The sequence below is a fragment of the Anarhichas minor genome, unplaced genomic scaffold, assembly GCF_050575085.1.
Source record: "Anarhichas minor isolate MPS153535 unplaced genomic scaffold, ASM5057508v1 ptg000021l, whole genome shotgun sequence".
NCBI classification, from domain to species: domain Eukaryota; kingdom Metazoa; phylum Chordata; class Actinopteri; order Perciformes; family Anarhichadidae; genus Anarhichas; species Anarhichas minor.
In genome coordinates, this window is record NW_027466467.1 from 3,454,978 (window position 1) to 3,470,565 (window position 15,588).

The 15,588-nt window shown below is 40.1% G+C and overlaps 1 protein-coding gene across 6 annotated transcripts in view; it reads right to left on the reverse strand.

Moving 5' to 3' along the window:
* The window catches only part of slmapa (sarcolemma associated protein a), a 55,996-nt gene extending 42,055 nt beyond the window's left edge, over positions 1-13,941 (reverse strand). For 2 of the 6 annotated variants that reach the window (XM_076095615.1, XM_076095614.1), the window contains exons 1-2: positions 13,518-13,941; positions 12,276-12,700 (exon numbers count right to left, since the gene is read on the reverse strand). In XM_076095615.1, coding sequence (XP_075951730.1) covers positions 12,276-12,473 — 198 coding nt within the window. In that variant the 5' untranslated portion in view covers positions 12,474-12,700; positions 13,518-13,941. Of the gene's footprint in view, positions 1-12,275 lie in introns of all 6 variants that reach the window. The other 4 variants (XM_076095612.1, XM_076095613.1, XM_076095616.1 and 1 more) reach the window with 3 other exon arrangements.
* Between the last annotated feature and the right edge of the window lie 1,647 nt (positions 13,942-15,588).

The following is a 15,588-nucleotide window of genomic DNA, read 5'->3' on the forward strand; positions in this document are numbered from 1 at the left end:
GACCATACCCGACCCGACGACACCAAATGATGTCCGAGCAAAATGTCACAGCGCTGGACATCTGCAGCCAACTTATTATTATCATCATCTCCCAAACATTTATACACGTAGTCGTTTGGTAAATAAATTGTTCAAATTCTCAGTATAGAGAAGCAGGAACCATCCCATGTCTGAATAACTCTATTATCTATAATAGTTGCCGCTCTACACATATTTACTTCTACGTCTGTCCGTCTGTGTTTCCACCTCCACAGTAATCCTGATGCTTCTCTCCTGCAGCCTTTAGTGATTAATCTCAAGCCCCATTAACACATTATGTAACAACAAGCACAATCTTTCCTGCCGTCCTGTCAGAACATTTGCTTTCTTGTTAATTTCAGGATTGTATAAAACACAAAACATTTTACAAGATGCATTATCCTCAAATGGCAATTCAAAAACAGAAAGTCTGCTGGTACGCCGAGTTCAATTTTCCAATCCATACAATATCACACAAATGCACCACTTTTCAAACTAATCCACAGTTGACGGATTTTCGACACGATCGACATTCCTGCACCACCAACAGAACATTTCTCTGGGAAACACTGCATCCCTTCATTGGTCTCTGTCGTCGTCGTCGTCGTCCTCCTCCTCCTCCTCCTCCTCCTCCTCCTCCTCCCTTTCCCTCTCTCCCCCCTCCCTCATTAGTGTCAGCTAAATGAACACCATGCATTTGTGTTTGGATGTTAATTTGACCTCAGTCTCCAAAAAACGGTGCAAACCATCAGACAGCAACAACTACTTAACCGGTGAGCAGTTGGACGGATGACACCAGTTTGGTTGAACACACACCCACACGGGTTAACAGACAGATAGTAGTCAGCTGACACATAAACTCTGGACTCTGGAATAAACTCTATTCATCAAATCTGTCAGAATCACTCGCAGGAGTTCACACTGAGGTCGTTCCTCCCGTCTGTAAAGGTTCTCTATACAACATTCAGAGGATTAGTATAGCAGCAAACCACTGTTAGCTATGTACAGAGCCAGTTCCCCCTCAGGTGAACACTGTTAGCTCTGTCAGCACTGTTGACGTTGTTCGCACTGTTAGCTGCCATGTTGAGAGCCGTTGAGAGGCAATAGAAATGCTCTGAATTTAGCACTTATAACTAAGCCCTAATCACACAGCACTACAGTTACATGGGACCTCTAGTAATTTGTAATATTTACGGAGGTCAGCCGTTGGTGCTGGACGATTTTGAAAAAAAAACATGTAATTGTGATTATTTTGACAGATTTGTGTGATATTAGAGGGAATGAAAACATAATTATCCTCATATCAATTGAAATGATGATTTGGGTTTTTAAAGATTTCACGCGGACCCTTGACATCATATCATATCCAGAAGATATCGACCTCTACGCGAATGCACCGGGGGCCATGATTTTCTATCTGAGGTCTGCTGGTAGTACTAGTCTCATGCGCAAAAGGGCTCTAATACGTTTAAAATGTAAGTAATAAAAGAGAAAGTACACAGTCCTTGTTCTGTGGAGAAGTATAAAGTTTACAGCTCAGGACAACTCGAGTGAGGGAGTATCTTTCCAAAGTTACAATCAATTAAAACAAGCTAACTCTGGAAGAGACCCATTTGATTGGATTAATTCAGACCGCTCAACATACATTTTATGTTAGGAAGGGATCTTTAAATGGCCAGTATGAACAAGAGAATAATTACAGTTTCAATGTAAGTATTGTTCTTAAAGGCAGACTTATTCTTTTATCCACTTAATATCTTTGAGGTGGATGTGATGAAAGTTCTACATCCTGTATCTCCAGTCCTAACCGGTCAGGTCTAACGTACAGAGATCAGTTCCTCCGTTAGGAAAGACGACGACATTCTTCTACTGAAAGTCAGGACAAACCTCTGTGACACTGAGTCTCGGGCCAGTCAGGACATATTTCCTACGAGAGGTTTGAAAAACATGTTGACTGAACATCAGAAAAACACTGAAGCAAAGCAGCTCTGCCCAACCTTAAAAACGCAGTTATGCCCAACCCTGAAGAACAAAACCCCAGGAATCCTGGAAGTGAGTGATTGTATATTTATACATCATATATTACAACAGGATTTAGGAAATACTGTGAATGTAGGTTCAAGAGCTGATACTTTACTGTAGGAATACTGGAAGTAGTAACGTATTACATTCAGTAATCTATTACTTGAACAGATCAAAGGATCCACATCAGAAGTCAAAGCCCCAGAAGTCAAGTGGAAGGTCAACGTTAAACAAAGAAGAAGCCATGAGAGTCGTGTTAATAATTACTGACAGTAGAACTATGACGGGCTCTTTGTAGAGATGATGAAGAGAGGACAGAGATTATCTCCATGTTTTAGTAAATGAATGAATCGGTCACGCTGAAGGAAGCCGGTCGTGATGGGCGAGATAAACCTGTTCTATTAACACAGAGGGGGGAAGAGAGAGAGAGAGCCAGAGACAGAGGTATTGAACTCCTTCCACACATGGAGCCCGTCCTCCGTCTGTTTAAACAATGTATTTTTAGCGTTCTCACATGTTGACTGTTTAAAGCAGGGATGTCCTGATCCCCGTCCTTTAGAATCGGGAACATACCGAGACAGATTCAATACTTCCATTTACCTACTCGTTTAATACTGTGTCTGACATCACAGCTGCAGCAAACAACAGTGTGTCCGTATAGCGTCCTTGTTGTTAAAGCACAGACTTCAGCATGTTCTGAATCACGTGACATAAAAAAGCTGCTCATATTCACAAATAAAGACTTTCTCTTCAACCAAATCCTCTTGTTCTGGGCGGTGAGCATGCTGGACCAGCTGTCGTACAGAAACAAAGCTTTCCCTGGAACATGTGGTAAAACAATACATAAAGTGTTCCGGTGGCAATGGATGGATAGCAGGTTGCTTCTATCCTAGCAACTTTCCCTCATGGATTTCATGACTTTTGCTGTGTCAAAAAAACATTGAGACATATCGCATGTCGTTCTCAATGACCGAGTATAGGGCCGCAAATCCTGGTGCAGTAAGAGTTGAGATCTACTTCGTGATTTGCTTCAATCCTTTCAGATTTGGGACGAAAGAAGAAGCAAAATGCTTCCATTTGTTAGTTTTTAAGCCTCGTTTAGGACGTAAACAAGTCATTTACATACATGAAACCCATCCTAAGCATTTAGGGAGCAGTGGGCGGCTGTGAAGCGCCCGGGGGGAGCAACTTAGGGTTCCATGTCTCGCTCAAGGACACTTGAGGAGTCAGGAATCGGACCGCCAACCTTGTGGTTTTAAAGGATGACCCACTCCACCCACAGAGCTACAAAGATTCTCCCGTTCAAATATGATGGAAACCATTTTTTGGACGGTGCCGCAGTGCTCACGAGCTATTTGTCAACTTCCACATGAGCCAGAAGTCAGAGAAACGTGGTGAGAGATTGCTCGATACATGTCGTTAACGCTGTCTTGTTATCTCATTGTTGGCATTGGGGTAAGATTTTATTTAACTCGGTGTGCTTCTTAAAACTGGCAGAGCCTTTCCCGGTGACAGAGAGCAGCCGACTGGAGCTTGGACTCCTGCCACCGTTTCCAAAAAGAGGCCGTTTGCTGCTACTGGCAAACAGAAAGAGGGGTTTATATATTTATTTATTTATCAGAGAGCACGTGAGCGTATTCCTGCAGAACGGTGTGCATTTCCTTGAAAGGTGAATGCTGGCCTGATTGTGTTTCAGGCTACAGATTTCTGCTGGCCATTTTCAGCTCTGTCACTTTAGTGGTTAATATTATGGAGGGGAGGGAGGGGGAGAAAGAGAGAGAGACAGACAGTAACTCATCTTTTAGTATCAATTAATATTAATTCAAATTAGAGCTTGCCAGAAAAACTCTTCAACTAAGTATCCGTCAAAAGACAGAAAACTAATTGTCAACAATTTTGATAATTGATTAATGATTTAAGGGATTAAACAAAGATGTCAAAACATCTGGTTCCATCTTCTAAAATGTTTTTATATTAATATAAACTATATTTCTCTGTGTTTTTGACTCAAGCTTTTTAAACATCTGGTGTATTTTTGACATTAGACGTTAATTTAGATTAAACACTATTAAAAACAAAAACATTCAATACAAACAGGTTTCCTTCTTTACGACATTTCACTCTCTGCTGCGTCTCAAATCTTGGCAAAAAGTTTGAAAACCAAATCAAATATGAATTCTTTATGAATAAAACATCCGTCCGTATTTGGAAGCTGAACAGATATCTAGAGAATAAAAACCTTCATAAAACGCTGGATAATGTTCAGCTGCAGTTGTTATATTCATCTTTTATAAAAAAGGTAAAATCATGTATTATTAAATGACGCAAAGGTTTCTGAATCTCTCCACAGTTTAATTGGTAATAAAATGTATTTTATGAATTATTTTCTGTCAATTACAAAGGAGGTAAATTCAACACAAGCTGTATTTCTTCATGGCTTTATGAGTAAAGTAACATTTCTAAGAACATGCTCATAAAAGGCCGTTTGTGTCGACAGCTTCCTCCTTCCTGTCTGAAGTGTTGAAAAGCTGAAGCCGCTGGATGAGTTGCTTCATCGGTTAGTAGATTAAACCCGACTCACCTGTTGACCGGAGTTTATTCTGGTCAACAGGTTCTTCTGGCGTTTTGACGACAACCTTCCTACCAAGCTGGATAATCTCATGTGAATGTTTCACCGGATACTTTCACCTTAGCAGCCAATAAGATGAGTAGAAAAGAGTCACAAGATCTCTAAAAAGCATCATGTATGATTAAATTATAAAAACCTGCCTCTAGCTCATCACATTTAAGTTTTAAGTCGAAGATGGTGAAAGTGTCACGAGTCAAACAATCACACCTCCAAAAGAAAGAAAAGAGCTGGAAATGATGACATAGAAAATGGATAAAATTAAGTTTTATGATGAACTAAAGGAAAAAAGTTTCTGCTGTAAGAAAAATAACATTTTGTTTTATTCAAATGGCATCGTATCAACTTCAAAACTCCAGCATCTGGCCTCTTCTCGTTATTTTCCTTCTGTCGTCTATAGGGTGGTGTATCGAACCTTTAAAAATGAGTGAAACACATCTCTCTCCATCTATTGTAGTGACCTCTGACCCTTGACGTCCTCACCAGTGGCTGTTTGTACTGTACCAACTGAAGTATATTATATTAGTAACTTCACTGCAAGTCCGAAGAGTTAAGAGCACATTAAACAAATAAAGAGATGGAGACCTCACTCACAGCTGAATCCAATGAAGATCAACAAGAACGACTTTGTTTGCTCCGAGGTAGGATGCTAATAACGTTAGCTAGCTGAACACAAAACGGTTGATTATTAATCGTTATTAAATTTATGATATCCAGTGTTCGGGTCAAGCCCACGATGTGCGAGCCACACTCTAGTGAGCTTTAAACTAATTGATAAGCAGAATCATTTAGTTTAATATTAGAAAATTAAAGCTATAAGGACTCAGAAATAAACATTAGCTTAGCTTAAATAACAACAATATATTCACTTTAACATTGTTGTTCCTATACTCAGCCGACACATTATATAGTGAAAATGCATATCGTAGTCCTTTCTCTCACCTTCTCGCTCATATTTCCAAACCATTATTCCAGATTAATCTGCTATTATCTCCTTTATGAACATCTCTCACTGCATTGAAAAGTGACCTTCATCAAGACTAGTTATCTTAACTGTCAGTTATGTTTAATATTGCAGTTCTGTGGACAAAGGAGACAGGTTTACATTCATTGAATCTAAATTCACTTTGAATCCGAAATGTGAGATTCCCAAAGACACCCCCCCCCCCACCCCCCTCTCTCTCTTCTAACGCTCCATCATGGCGTCCTGCTGCAGCGTTGCTATCACTGAACACACACAACACCAGAGCTGAGCTTTCCAGGTTGCCAACAGCGTCTTATTCCTTCTCACTACAGACATAAAGAGAGCTACAGAGCTTCCTATTTTCCTATTACAGAGCGTCACGGCGTTCCTGTGCTTGTGTTGGTATTCACATTGGAGGTCATTATCATGCCGCGGAGTACCGATACTCAGACAACAGCTCTGCTCTGCTGTCAGCGCGGCCGTCCACCGGCTTCCTGGTTGACTGACTGATTATCTCTCTGGTTGTCTTCATCACAAAACAACTACCCTCCTTTAGCTCCATCTTCTCTGCCATTGTGCCGCCACATACTTGCAGAACTTCCCTCTGTGGTACCCACCCAGCCTGAGGTCAGATAAAGTAAGCGTAACAGTTCGTAGTGAAGTAGGATGCTAATTCTGGACCCTGTGAATATCTGTCCTCACCTGAAGCCTCCAGCAATCTAATGACTCATCTACTGTAGGGAGTGTGTGAGTGTGTTCTCATTATAACCCAACAACTACACTGACAATAACATTGTCAGTGTAGTTGTGATAAAAGGATGCTGGGAAATGAGTTGCTGTAGTAATAAGATGTCAACACTCTGATGGCTGCATGAACGACCAGTCAAGTCCTTAAATCTATTTACTTTGACTTAAATCAACACCACCTCATTACAGAGACATGCGAGGCTGTAAAGTGTGTTACACATCAGAGACTGAAGTGGTGAGACCAATGAAAAGGTGGCACAAGAGTGGCGGACGTGTGATTAACAAAGTCATAAAGGATTCATCTTTTAGCCTGTAATGGTAACTTAGGTGTAAACATATTTATTTCTAATACCTAAAAACACAAGAGAAGGAAACGGGAAACAGCAAACATGTCTGCTTAACTGTTTCAGGATCAAAACATGCTAATAAAGCTTTAACCTTTTCAACAAATACAGTTTAAACAAATGAGAACCAATACATCATTTGCCCAGATTATTGTAAAAACAGCCTAATCCTAAAAAAAACATTGCAGAGCTTTCTATAAGTGCAGGCTGCCAAATAAACTGTATTACAACGGTCATATACTGTACATACAAGTATTTCATTTAATTCTAATTAAATCCTAAAGTCGTCCATGAGAAGCACTGTGCGATGTTCATCATAATTAAGTTTTAAATAACTCGGTAGTTAGGGAACAAGTATAAGAAGAGTGTCGCTGCCTGTGTCCTAAAGCCATCGGTTTATTGGCCCTAAGCAGTGGAAAATTAATCAATAGCATAAAAATAGCATCAGCTGGTTTAAGTGTGCAACAGCAGAGAGAACTGGAAAATAGGAAGATAGTCCAGGCTATGATGATTATTAATATCCATGCTTGTTATCATGATTATTAATGCGTTAGCCAGCTCCTTTTTGTAAAATAATAAGCAAATTTGTTTGTCAAATCTGCGGATAAAAACATTTCCAGAAGAGTTCAATGTTCAGACGAATGTTGTGATATGTGTAAATAATAAAATAAATACTCAACTATAATAAAGTTTGTCTTTAGTTTGACCCTAGCTGGTTACTCTTCCCCTATTGGCTAACTGCTCCGTACCCTCGAGGAAACACTGCTATGCTAAAAGTCAACAAGGCATTCAACACATCAGAGCGACATTTTACAGAAACTCCCACCGCAGCACAAGACTCGGCCTGCTGCTCCTATACAATGAGCTTTAAGGTAGGACAGATCATTACAGACTTAATATATTTACATTTTACACAAACGTTCAAATGGTAGTTTGTATTTCATAAAACGTGTCACAGCTTCAGTAAACATGCTAAGTATTAGCAACACATGCTAGCTTCACTGACCAAGAAATTTAAAACGCAACATTTTACTGGCTTTAAGAAACTTAAATCTTAAGAAAATGTATAAATTATGAACCATAGTTCCATACCAGTGCATTGCACTTCATTCCCATCACAGAGGAATCAAACAGCAGCTGATGTTCTCATTTACAGTAACAGCTAAACTGTACATAACTAAGCATGGAACATTTATAAAAGGTACAATAAGAAAACACGACAAATATAAAATGACACGGTTTGCTTTTTAACTGGCAGGAGGGATATTCCCTGTGCACAGGTTTCTACTTGCCGACAGGTATTTACACCTGTTCAACCCACGAGGCTTCTTAAAGCTATTCATTCAAACTGTAATTGAAGTCATAGCTTCCCCGGCACTCTTTTCACTTTTCTCTACTCTGAATCCCCCACAGAGGGCTGGCACACAAACGTGACATCGGCCTGCAGAACAATGCTGCAGATGGCCTGATGTGAGGCGTTGCACGAGACATGTGGGCCACAAGCAGGGAAACAAGAGAGGACAGATTTAGCTCCACCATCGTTTCATGCAGCGCTGCAACACTTTATGCAGCAGAATGTTCCCTCACCAGCTGGGTATTAATGAAGCAGGACGCACGACCATGCAGTATTTTACCTTCCAAACCATCAGCTAACCTGCTAGTATTTAACAAACTCAGCCATTTGCTGGACCCAAACAGTATTTGACAAGCAGCTTGAATTAATGTTATATTTACCTTTTCTTGCAACAATCACTAAACCCTGGTTGTTGCATGAAAACCCCAAAAAGTGCTTTTCATAGATCAGTGTCCCGTATCTCGTAGTCTGTTTTACAACTACTTCCTTGTGAACAATAAACATGTTCTGATCTGCCGCATGTTAATATTTAGTGTACACACACACACACACACTGTGGATGGATAAATGAATGACTGGATAACTAAGTGATACAGCTGGATGACAGAGATCTCCACAGCGAGTTATAAATCTGGTTTGATCTGCCTGAGCAGACCACCAGCTGACTGGCTGCTGTTTAGAAGAGTCTGAGGAGTCGATTGCTGCATTCAAATTAGGGATGTACCGATCAGACTTCTTCCAGTCCTAATACCTGGGCTTCTGGGTATCGGCCTATACCGACTACCGATCCGACACCAGTGTTCGATAAATGAGCTGTGGGCCTCACTATCTGAGAGTGACTGGGATTATCCTTTTATGAGTAAGGCAACATCAGGCTTCACATAAACACTGCTTTTAAAAAACAGCTCACAAATATATAGCTTCATTTTTTTAAAAGCTCCGTAATTCCCCAAAAACAGTTGGCCAATGCATCCAACATCACATCAAGGACTGCAAAAAACAACTTACAGCCAACATTTGGGACAACTCACATGGTTACATAGTGTTTGTCTTGTATTCATGGGATGTAAAAAGACTTCAGCTGGGCTTCACATATAGTTTCTGAAGCAATAATGATTTTTTTTAAAAGAACTATACACTGAAAATATGTGGTGATGGACTCCTGAAGTCTTATCGAGAAATACTACTTGTTACGGAGAAAGGAAGAAGTTAAGCGCCAGTAAAATGGCAAAGCACCGACATCTCATCTGTCTGAACAACTGTCTGTCTTCTGGTTGAGCTCTCTGGATCTCTTATCTAACAGTAGCTCCCGAATGGAGGTCCCAGGACCTCCAGGGTTAAGAGAGGAGCAGCTGGGTCTGATCTGACCTTCCCGTGATGGGCTGCTGCTTAAATAAGAACACACTTCATTATTTCCTCTCAGAGCCCTTCAGATATTCATCCCACCAGCTGTGCTCATGTCAATTAGTTCATCCTTCCTTTCGCAGTAGTCGTTGTGTCGGGGCAACGGTCCCAGAGGGAGGCTGTGAGATCAGCAAGCTACAGTACGTAGCATGTAATCACAGCGTTATACGTCTCAATCCTTAAATCACATTTCAGTCTGGCTGCAAAACAATAAAACTGACCAAATGTAAAAGACATGATGTCATCGAGTTGAGTTTTTTCCAGCAGCTCCAGTTGAGTCCGAGAACTGAGTTCCAGTGATCTAAGAGTGAGGGATCTTGGTGGGACCTCTTACAGTCTTACAGTAGACTCGGTGGACTCTGCTCTGATGTACAGAAAGATAACATCAATAATAATGCAATCTGCTGGATCACTGAGCCGACTGATAGGTTCATCAATCACAGGACGCGACCAATCGCACCAGTTTCCCTCCAGTGCACACTTATCACTCAAAGACATGATAGAGGTGAAAACAGCCAAATAAAAGCCTTCACAAAGTGTCAACGTGTGCAGTAAAACATAAGTTTCCACTGACATTTTACATTTTACCTGAGTGGTATGCAGATCTCCACGCTGTCACAACGTGGAACAATTCAGGTGAAAATAACAAACTGTTTCAATCCATTAGAGCAAAGGGAAACTGTAGGCTGGTTGTTGAAGAAACAAACTGCAGACTCATGTGACAAACAACAGCTGTTACTACAAGAGGAACCTATGGTTAAACCATCGGTTAGGCAAGCCATGTGTGTGTGTGTGTGTGTGTGTGTGTGTGTGTGTGTGTGTAAAAAAAAGACAAAGGGTGAATACTCAGCCATTGCCCTTCACCAATTTATCCATAAATGTGTCACACATATCAAAAACCTAATGTAAACAAAGTTATAAGACTGTATTTATGGACTAGCTTACGGACGAATGTAAAGTTTAGCCGACGTTAGGGGTGTGCCACATCATATTGATCATGATGATGCCGGTATAATTTTGATACATATGACAAAATAAATATGAATTCATGTCGCGATAACGCAATATTCCAAACACGTTGATATAGGCGACACAGCTCCGAATGTTTTGTGAATAACGCCAAACTTTTCAGAGCTTTTAAGCGACCCGCTGCTTAGAGTAATCTCAGTTAGCAACTCTCCCTCGTGTGTGTGACTGTGCGATATTCATCGTAACATAACAACCTGTTAGAACTTTGTTTCATTTCAACGCAGTATTAAGAGTATAAAAGCTATGAGTAGGAATAAGTCTGCTAGCAGCTACGCTAATTTGTGTAGAATAATAGACTTAAGCTAATAGTTGAGACCAGTGACGCTGAGGTTCATGGTTGGCAACTTAACTCCGAGGTCGCAGGGAACCCACATTCACTGAATCGTTATTTAAAATGTGACAAATAATTCAAAATATGTTCAATGTGGTTTAATCTGCCCACCCTGTACAGTGACTTACATCTTTAAAAAGTCTTTATCTTAAAACAGGTGTTTCAGAAAAGGGTATTCTTGTATTTCTATTGTGTATTCATTAAACACTTCACACACTTAAATCTTTCTTATATGATTGAGCTCGTTAAATACTGGGCTAGTCAGTGACTGGGTTCATTATACAAAAATACCAGCTCAGCCCTTTTCTGAGCCATAAATAACCTGTGGAGACAGTTTATCCACTTTGAATCCTTAGCGCCAATAAATTAGTGCATGTCAATATACGCATGTGTGTGCTTTTATCGCTTAAGAGAGGAAAGGATGACGCTACTGGTGTCATTATAAATAGCTTATGCTGTGTGTGTGAGCGCGCACACGCACACACACACACACACACAGGGTATTTCAATGTCCCTGCATGCCACATAGTTGGGTTAATCCCCTGGTTGTCTCAGCCTGTTCAACCTGTTCTACAGAGAAACTACACACGCACTGATCTGATTCAGATCTGAGACCTGTGGATTTTAAAAGAAATAACAGGTTGGTTTCCTAGCCAAGGATTAAGTCTAGTCCTAGACTGGACTAAGGACATTCCTCAGTAGATATCTGCATTGAATTTATGTTTAATCCAGGACAAAGTTTAACCCCAGTCAAGAAAATGAGCCAACAATCACAATCACACAAGAATGTGGATGATCAGGATGAGATTTTTCTTTTAGGAGCACTTTGGTAGCCGAACTATGCTACATAACTGCAATGCTCCATCCCCTTTCTCTCTCTCGACAATTGTCTATTTGCGAGACTGCCTTAAAGTATATATTTTTGAAGTGGGTGGAACATAAATCCAGAATCGATCAACTTTACTTTCTTCTTTTCAGCTTTCCTAGCATGAGGACCAGCATCTGTGTCTTTCTACCCATAATCCCTTTGAGTTTTGGGATCATATCCTTTACTCAATGATGCATTAACCTCCAAGTTCAATGTTGGATAGGTCTACAGAAGGAAACACCGCAGAGTTTGATGTTTGCCTTCAAACATGCTTGATGTGATCTCACCCTTAAACAAACTGAATCTGTTCAGGCCTGAGCAGAGTTCACACTCGGGAACAGGTCTTGCTTCAGGGTGTTAGGATGTAAAACAGAACATGTGTGATGGAGACAGAGCTGCAGGCCATTTAAATAAGATTTTGAGGTGGTCATTTGTGAAGTTACGGTCCACGAGGCTGTCATAAAGGCTTGCCTGCTCGAGAATTATGGAAAACATGACAAAAGGGCACTCCTGTTGAAGGAAAATACAGGAACAAAATGTCAGGTTAGCAACAATCATCCTCTCTTACCTTGCCGGTCTTGTGATCGAACCAAACCAGGGCATGATTCCTGGACAGCACCTTGCAGTCAAAGGTGGCGTTGTTCTGGGCCGGCCGACACCGAGCCACCGACCTGCCGATCTTGACTGGCTCATCCAGGTACACATGCCGCTCCTGGAATGGGTGCGAGTTGGGTCGGCAGGCGAACACGGCCAGCGCCGAAGGCATTGATTTTGGCTTAAGAGTGTTACTCCAACCGGACACGGGGGGCAGGTTTTCTTGATCCAGAGTGGCAGTCTTCTGTTACAATCCACCAATGAATAAAAGTACAATATCTGTTGCCTATATGTGTAGGCAGAACTGTCAGTCCTTTTAAGTTCCTAGGCACTAGCTAATAAACATTGTCCACTGTGCACAGCCCAGGCTGCACTGCTTTCCCACTTCGATTCACACTCCTGTGTTTGAAACAAATGAAAATAAAAAACAAACCAACAGGTATAAAAAAGACAAGACATTCCCCTTACTGACTGTGCACCAAAGCTACATAACGATACTTATATATATATATATATATATATCTGACAGCAGGCACTATGCACAGACCAGGGTGCCATGTGTCAAGACATACATGACTGAGTATTATAGCACTGACAGCCTGGAAAACAGCCTCCCACGTCCATCAAACTATTCCGGCACTGAAGAAGCAGGCAAAGGGAACAGTTAACAATATTATTGCGCGCTTTCGAGCAGTGTTAAGTCTTGTCTCGCAGTAATGTGCAACACGCCAGTCGGCTTACACACCGCTTAGTAACGTGTCGTCTTGTAATCTATTCGTCATTAACAGCCATAATAATCTGAATGACGCTGTTTACCCTGATACCTTAGCTTAGCTACCTAGCGCCACCACTCCCTCTACCAGAACACCTGTAAGGTCGCTAACGACTAACTAGCAAAAAAACATCCCTGAGTTATTTATCATTTACGGTCAATTAGTCTAACTAAAGCGGTTCTTGGTCTGATATTAGTTAGTGCAGACGCGTCAAAAAACACTCATGAACGAGGGATAAGCACAGGTCTTCTTGTGCAACTAAAATGCTAATTGGCTAGCTCGCAAAACGGACGGGGCAAAGCTAGCGCTAACTCTCTCGGCCAACGTTTTCTGGCGTTGAACCAAGTAAGCTAGGCTAGGCTAGGCTAATGAGTGCCGACAAAACTTATCAACCAGGTGCCCAAATGTTTTCTCCCCACACCCCTCTCAACCAGTTCGCTTACCGGGATGGAGGCGAAATGCCATCCCCTTGTGTCTCCTGGGAGCAAAATAAAAGCAGCAAGCTAGCCCGCCTTTTTTTGAGCTACTACGGAGCCCCTGCAAGCGAATGTTAGCATGAAACGGTGGATGAGCTAGCAGGTAGCCGGCTAGCTAACTGACAGTCAGGGGAGTTTCTTGACTGCGGGTCCTCACGCGCATCACACAAGCTCCAGGTTATCTTCCAAGGGAAAAAAAAACTCCGTAAAAGCCACAAGTTGCGCGCGGTCGTCGTCGCGTGTGTCTCAGTTCCTGGTCGTGTTTTTTACCGAGACGGTTGAGTTTTAAAGCCGCCGCTTTCCTACAGTTTTCCGGGAGGAATCTATAAGAAGTTGTTCTCCTCCTCCGCAAGTCCAAGCGGCCATACTTGTAACTAGAGAGCAGACAGACAAGGCGAGGTGCGTTCACGGACCGAGTTACATCAACTTACACCGATGAGCTCATTATGTCAGTTGACTGTAAAAAAAAAAAAAACGTAGAGATTAACGTTAAAATATTTGCAATTAATTTGGTTTAAACGAATATCATAGAAGTATGGAAGCCCATTTCCGCTAGCAAAAAATAAATGAAAATAAAGTTATTATTTATTTTTATTTTTTTAATTTACAAAAAAATATATACAAGAAAATAAAAGTTGTTTTAGAAAGAATAAAACCGATATATAATTATATAATTCATTTTTATTCTTGTTTTTTTGTAAATTACAAATAACAATAACTTTACTTTTTGTGATTTTTTATTGATTTTCTGTGATTTATTATAGATTTTTTATTGATTTTTTATTGATTTTTTGCTGTCAGAAATGGGCTTCCATATGAAAGCCTTTTTGTGGTATGAAAAAAAAAAGTTGGAAATGATGAAGAAAAATATTCAAACATTAATTTTAATTACTAAATCAAGATCTTGAGATATTAAATAAAAAATGATTACTTAAAAATTAATAGTCAGATGTTTGGAAAGTAAACTCGCTTCAACTTGTTTATTTAGCGTACTTTAAAAAAAAATATTATTAGCTTAATACTTTACTTCATTCCCAGCCTTCGTAAATACATACAAGTATTTTGGATAATATGGTATTTAAATTATAATGTTAAAAATGTAACTGAATTATAATTAAAAATATATCGCACAATATATTAAATGTAATAACTACAAATATAATATGATTTTAGTCCACAGCTATAACAACAGGATAAATAATGCCCATTATTTAATCACAGACTGTAGGCTCTTTGTTATGAACAATAGGAAATAAAAAACATCACAATTTACTTAAATTTGACTTTGTAAATAATTTAGATGTATTACAAATGTCAAAGCAATACTTTAATATTACATGATTTTTTTGGGGATTTTTCAAAATGAACAAAAGCAAATTATACAATGAAAAAAATAATATATATATATATATATATATATATATTCAGCCTACCTGACTCTGGTGTGGACACTAGATGGCAATAAAACAAGGCCTTTTTTGGGGCTTTTGTTGTATGATATTAATTCATAATTCAAAATTCCAGACACAATAAAAAGATTTTCAAGAGGTTTTCCCATTGGAATGTCACTAACGTTATTATTACTCTGGGATTTGGGGCTATAAACACAGGGAGTGTACCTTTGAACTGTTTTTAAACGTACCTGTTGTTGTCTTACGGTACCTTTTCATATTCGTGATACTATTAATACGAACACCAAATGACAATATTTTACAGTTACATCATAGGGTTTTGTCCAGGTGTCTTGATTTACGGCCTGGGGCAGCAGGGTGGGGTGGAGTGACGTGGGAGGAGATCAAATTCTGCTTGTGGCTCCAGAAACGTCCCCCGCTGTGTTCTGGTGAACCGACAGCTGAGACCAAATCAATGCTGGATGAGACAGTAGGACATGAAGTGTGGGAGGAGAAAACACCACAGGACATCACTTTGGTTTAATCCGTTCATTTTGAACAGGAGATTTAAAAATGATAATAATAATTAATCATTAATGTTTCCAGTTTTGTGCATCTAAAGCAAGCTGTTCTCAACCTTTGTTTAA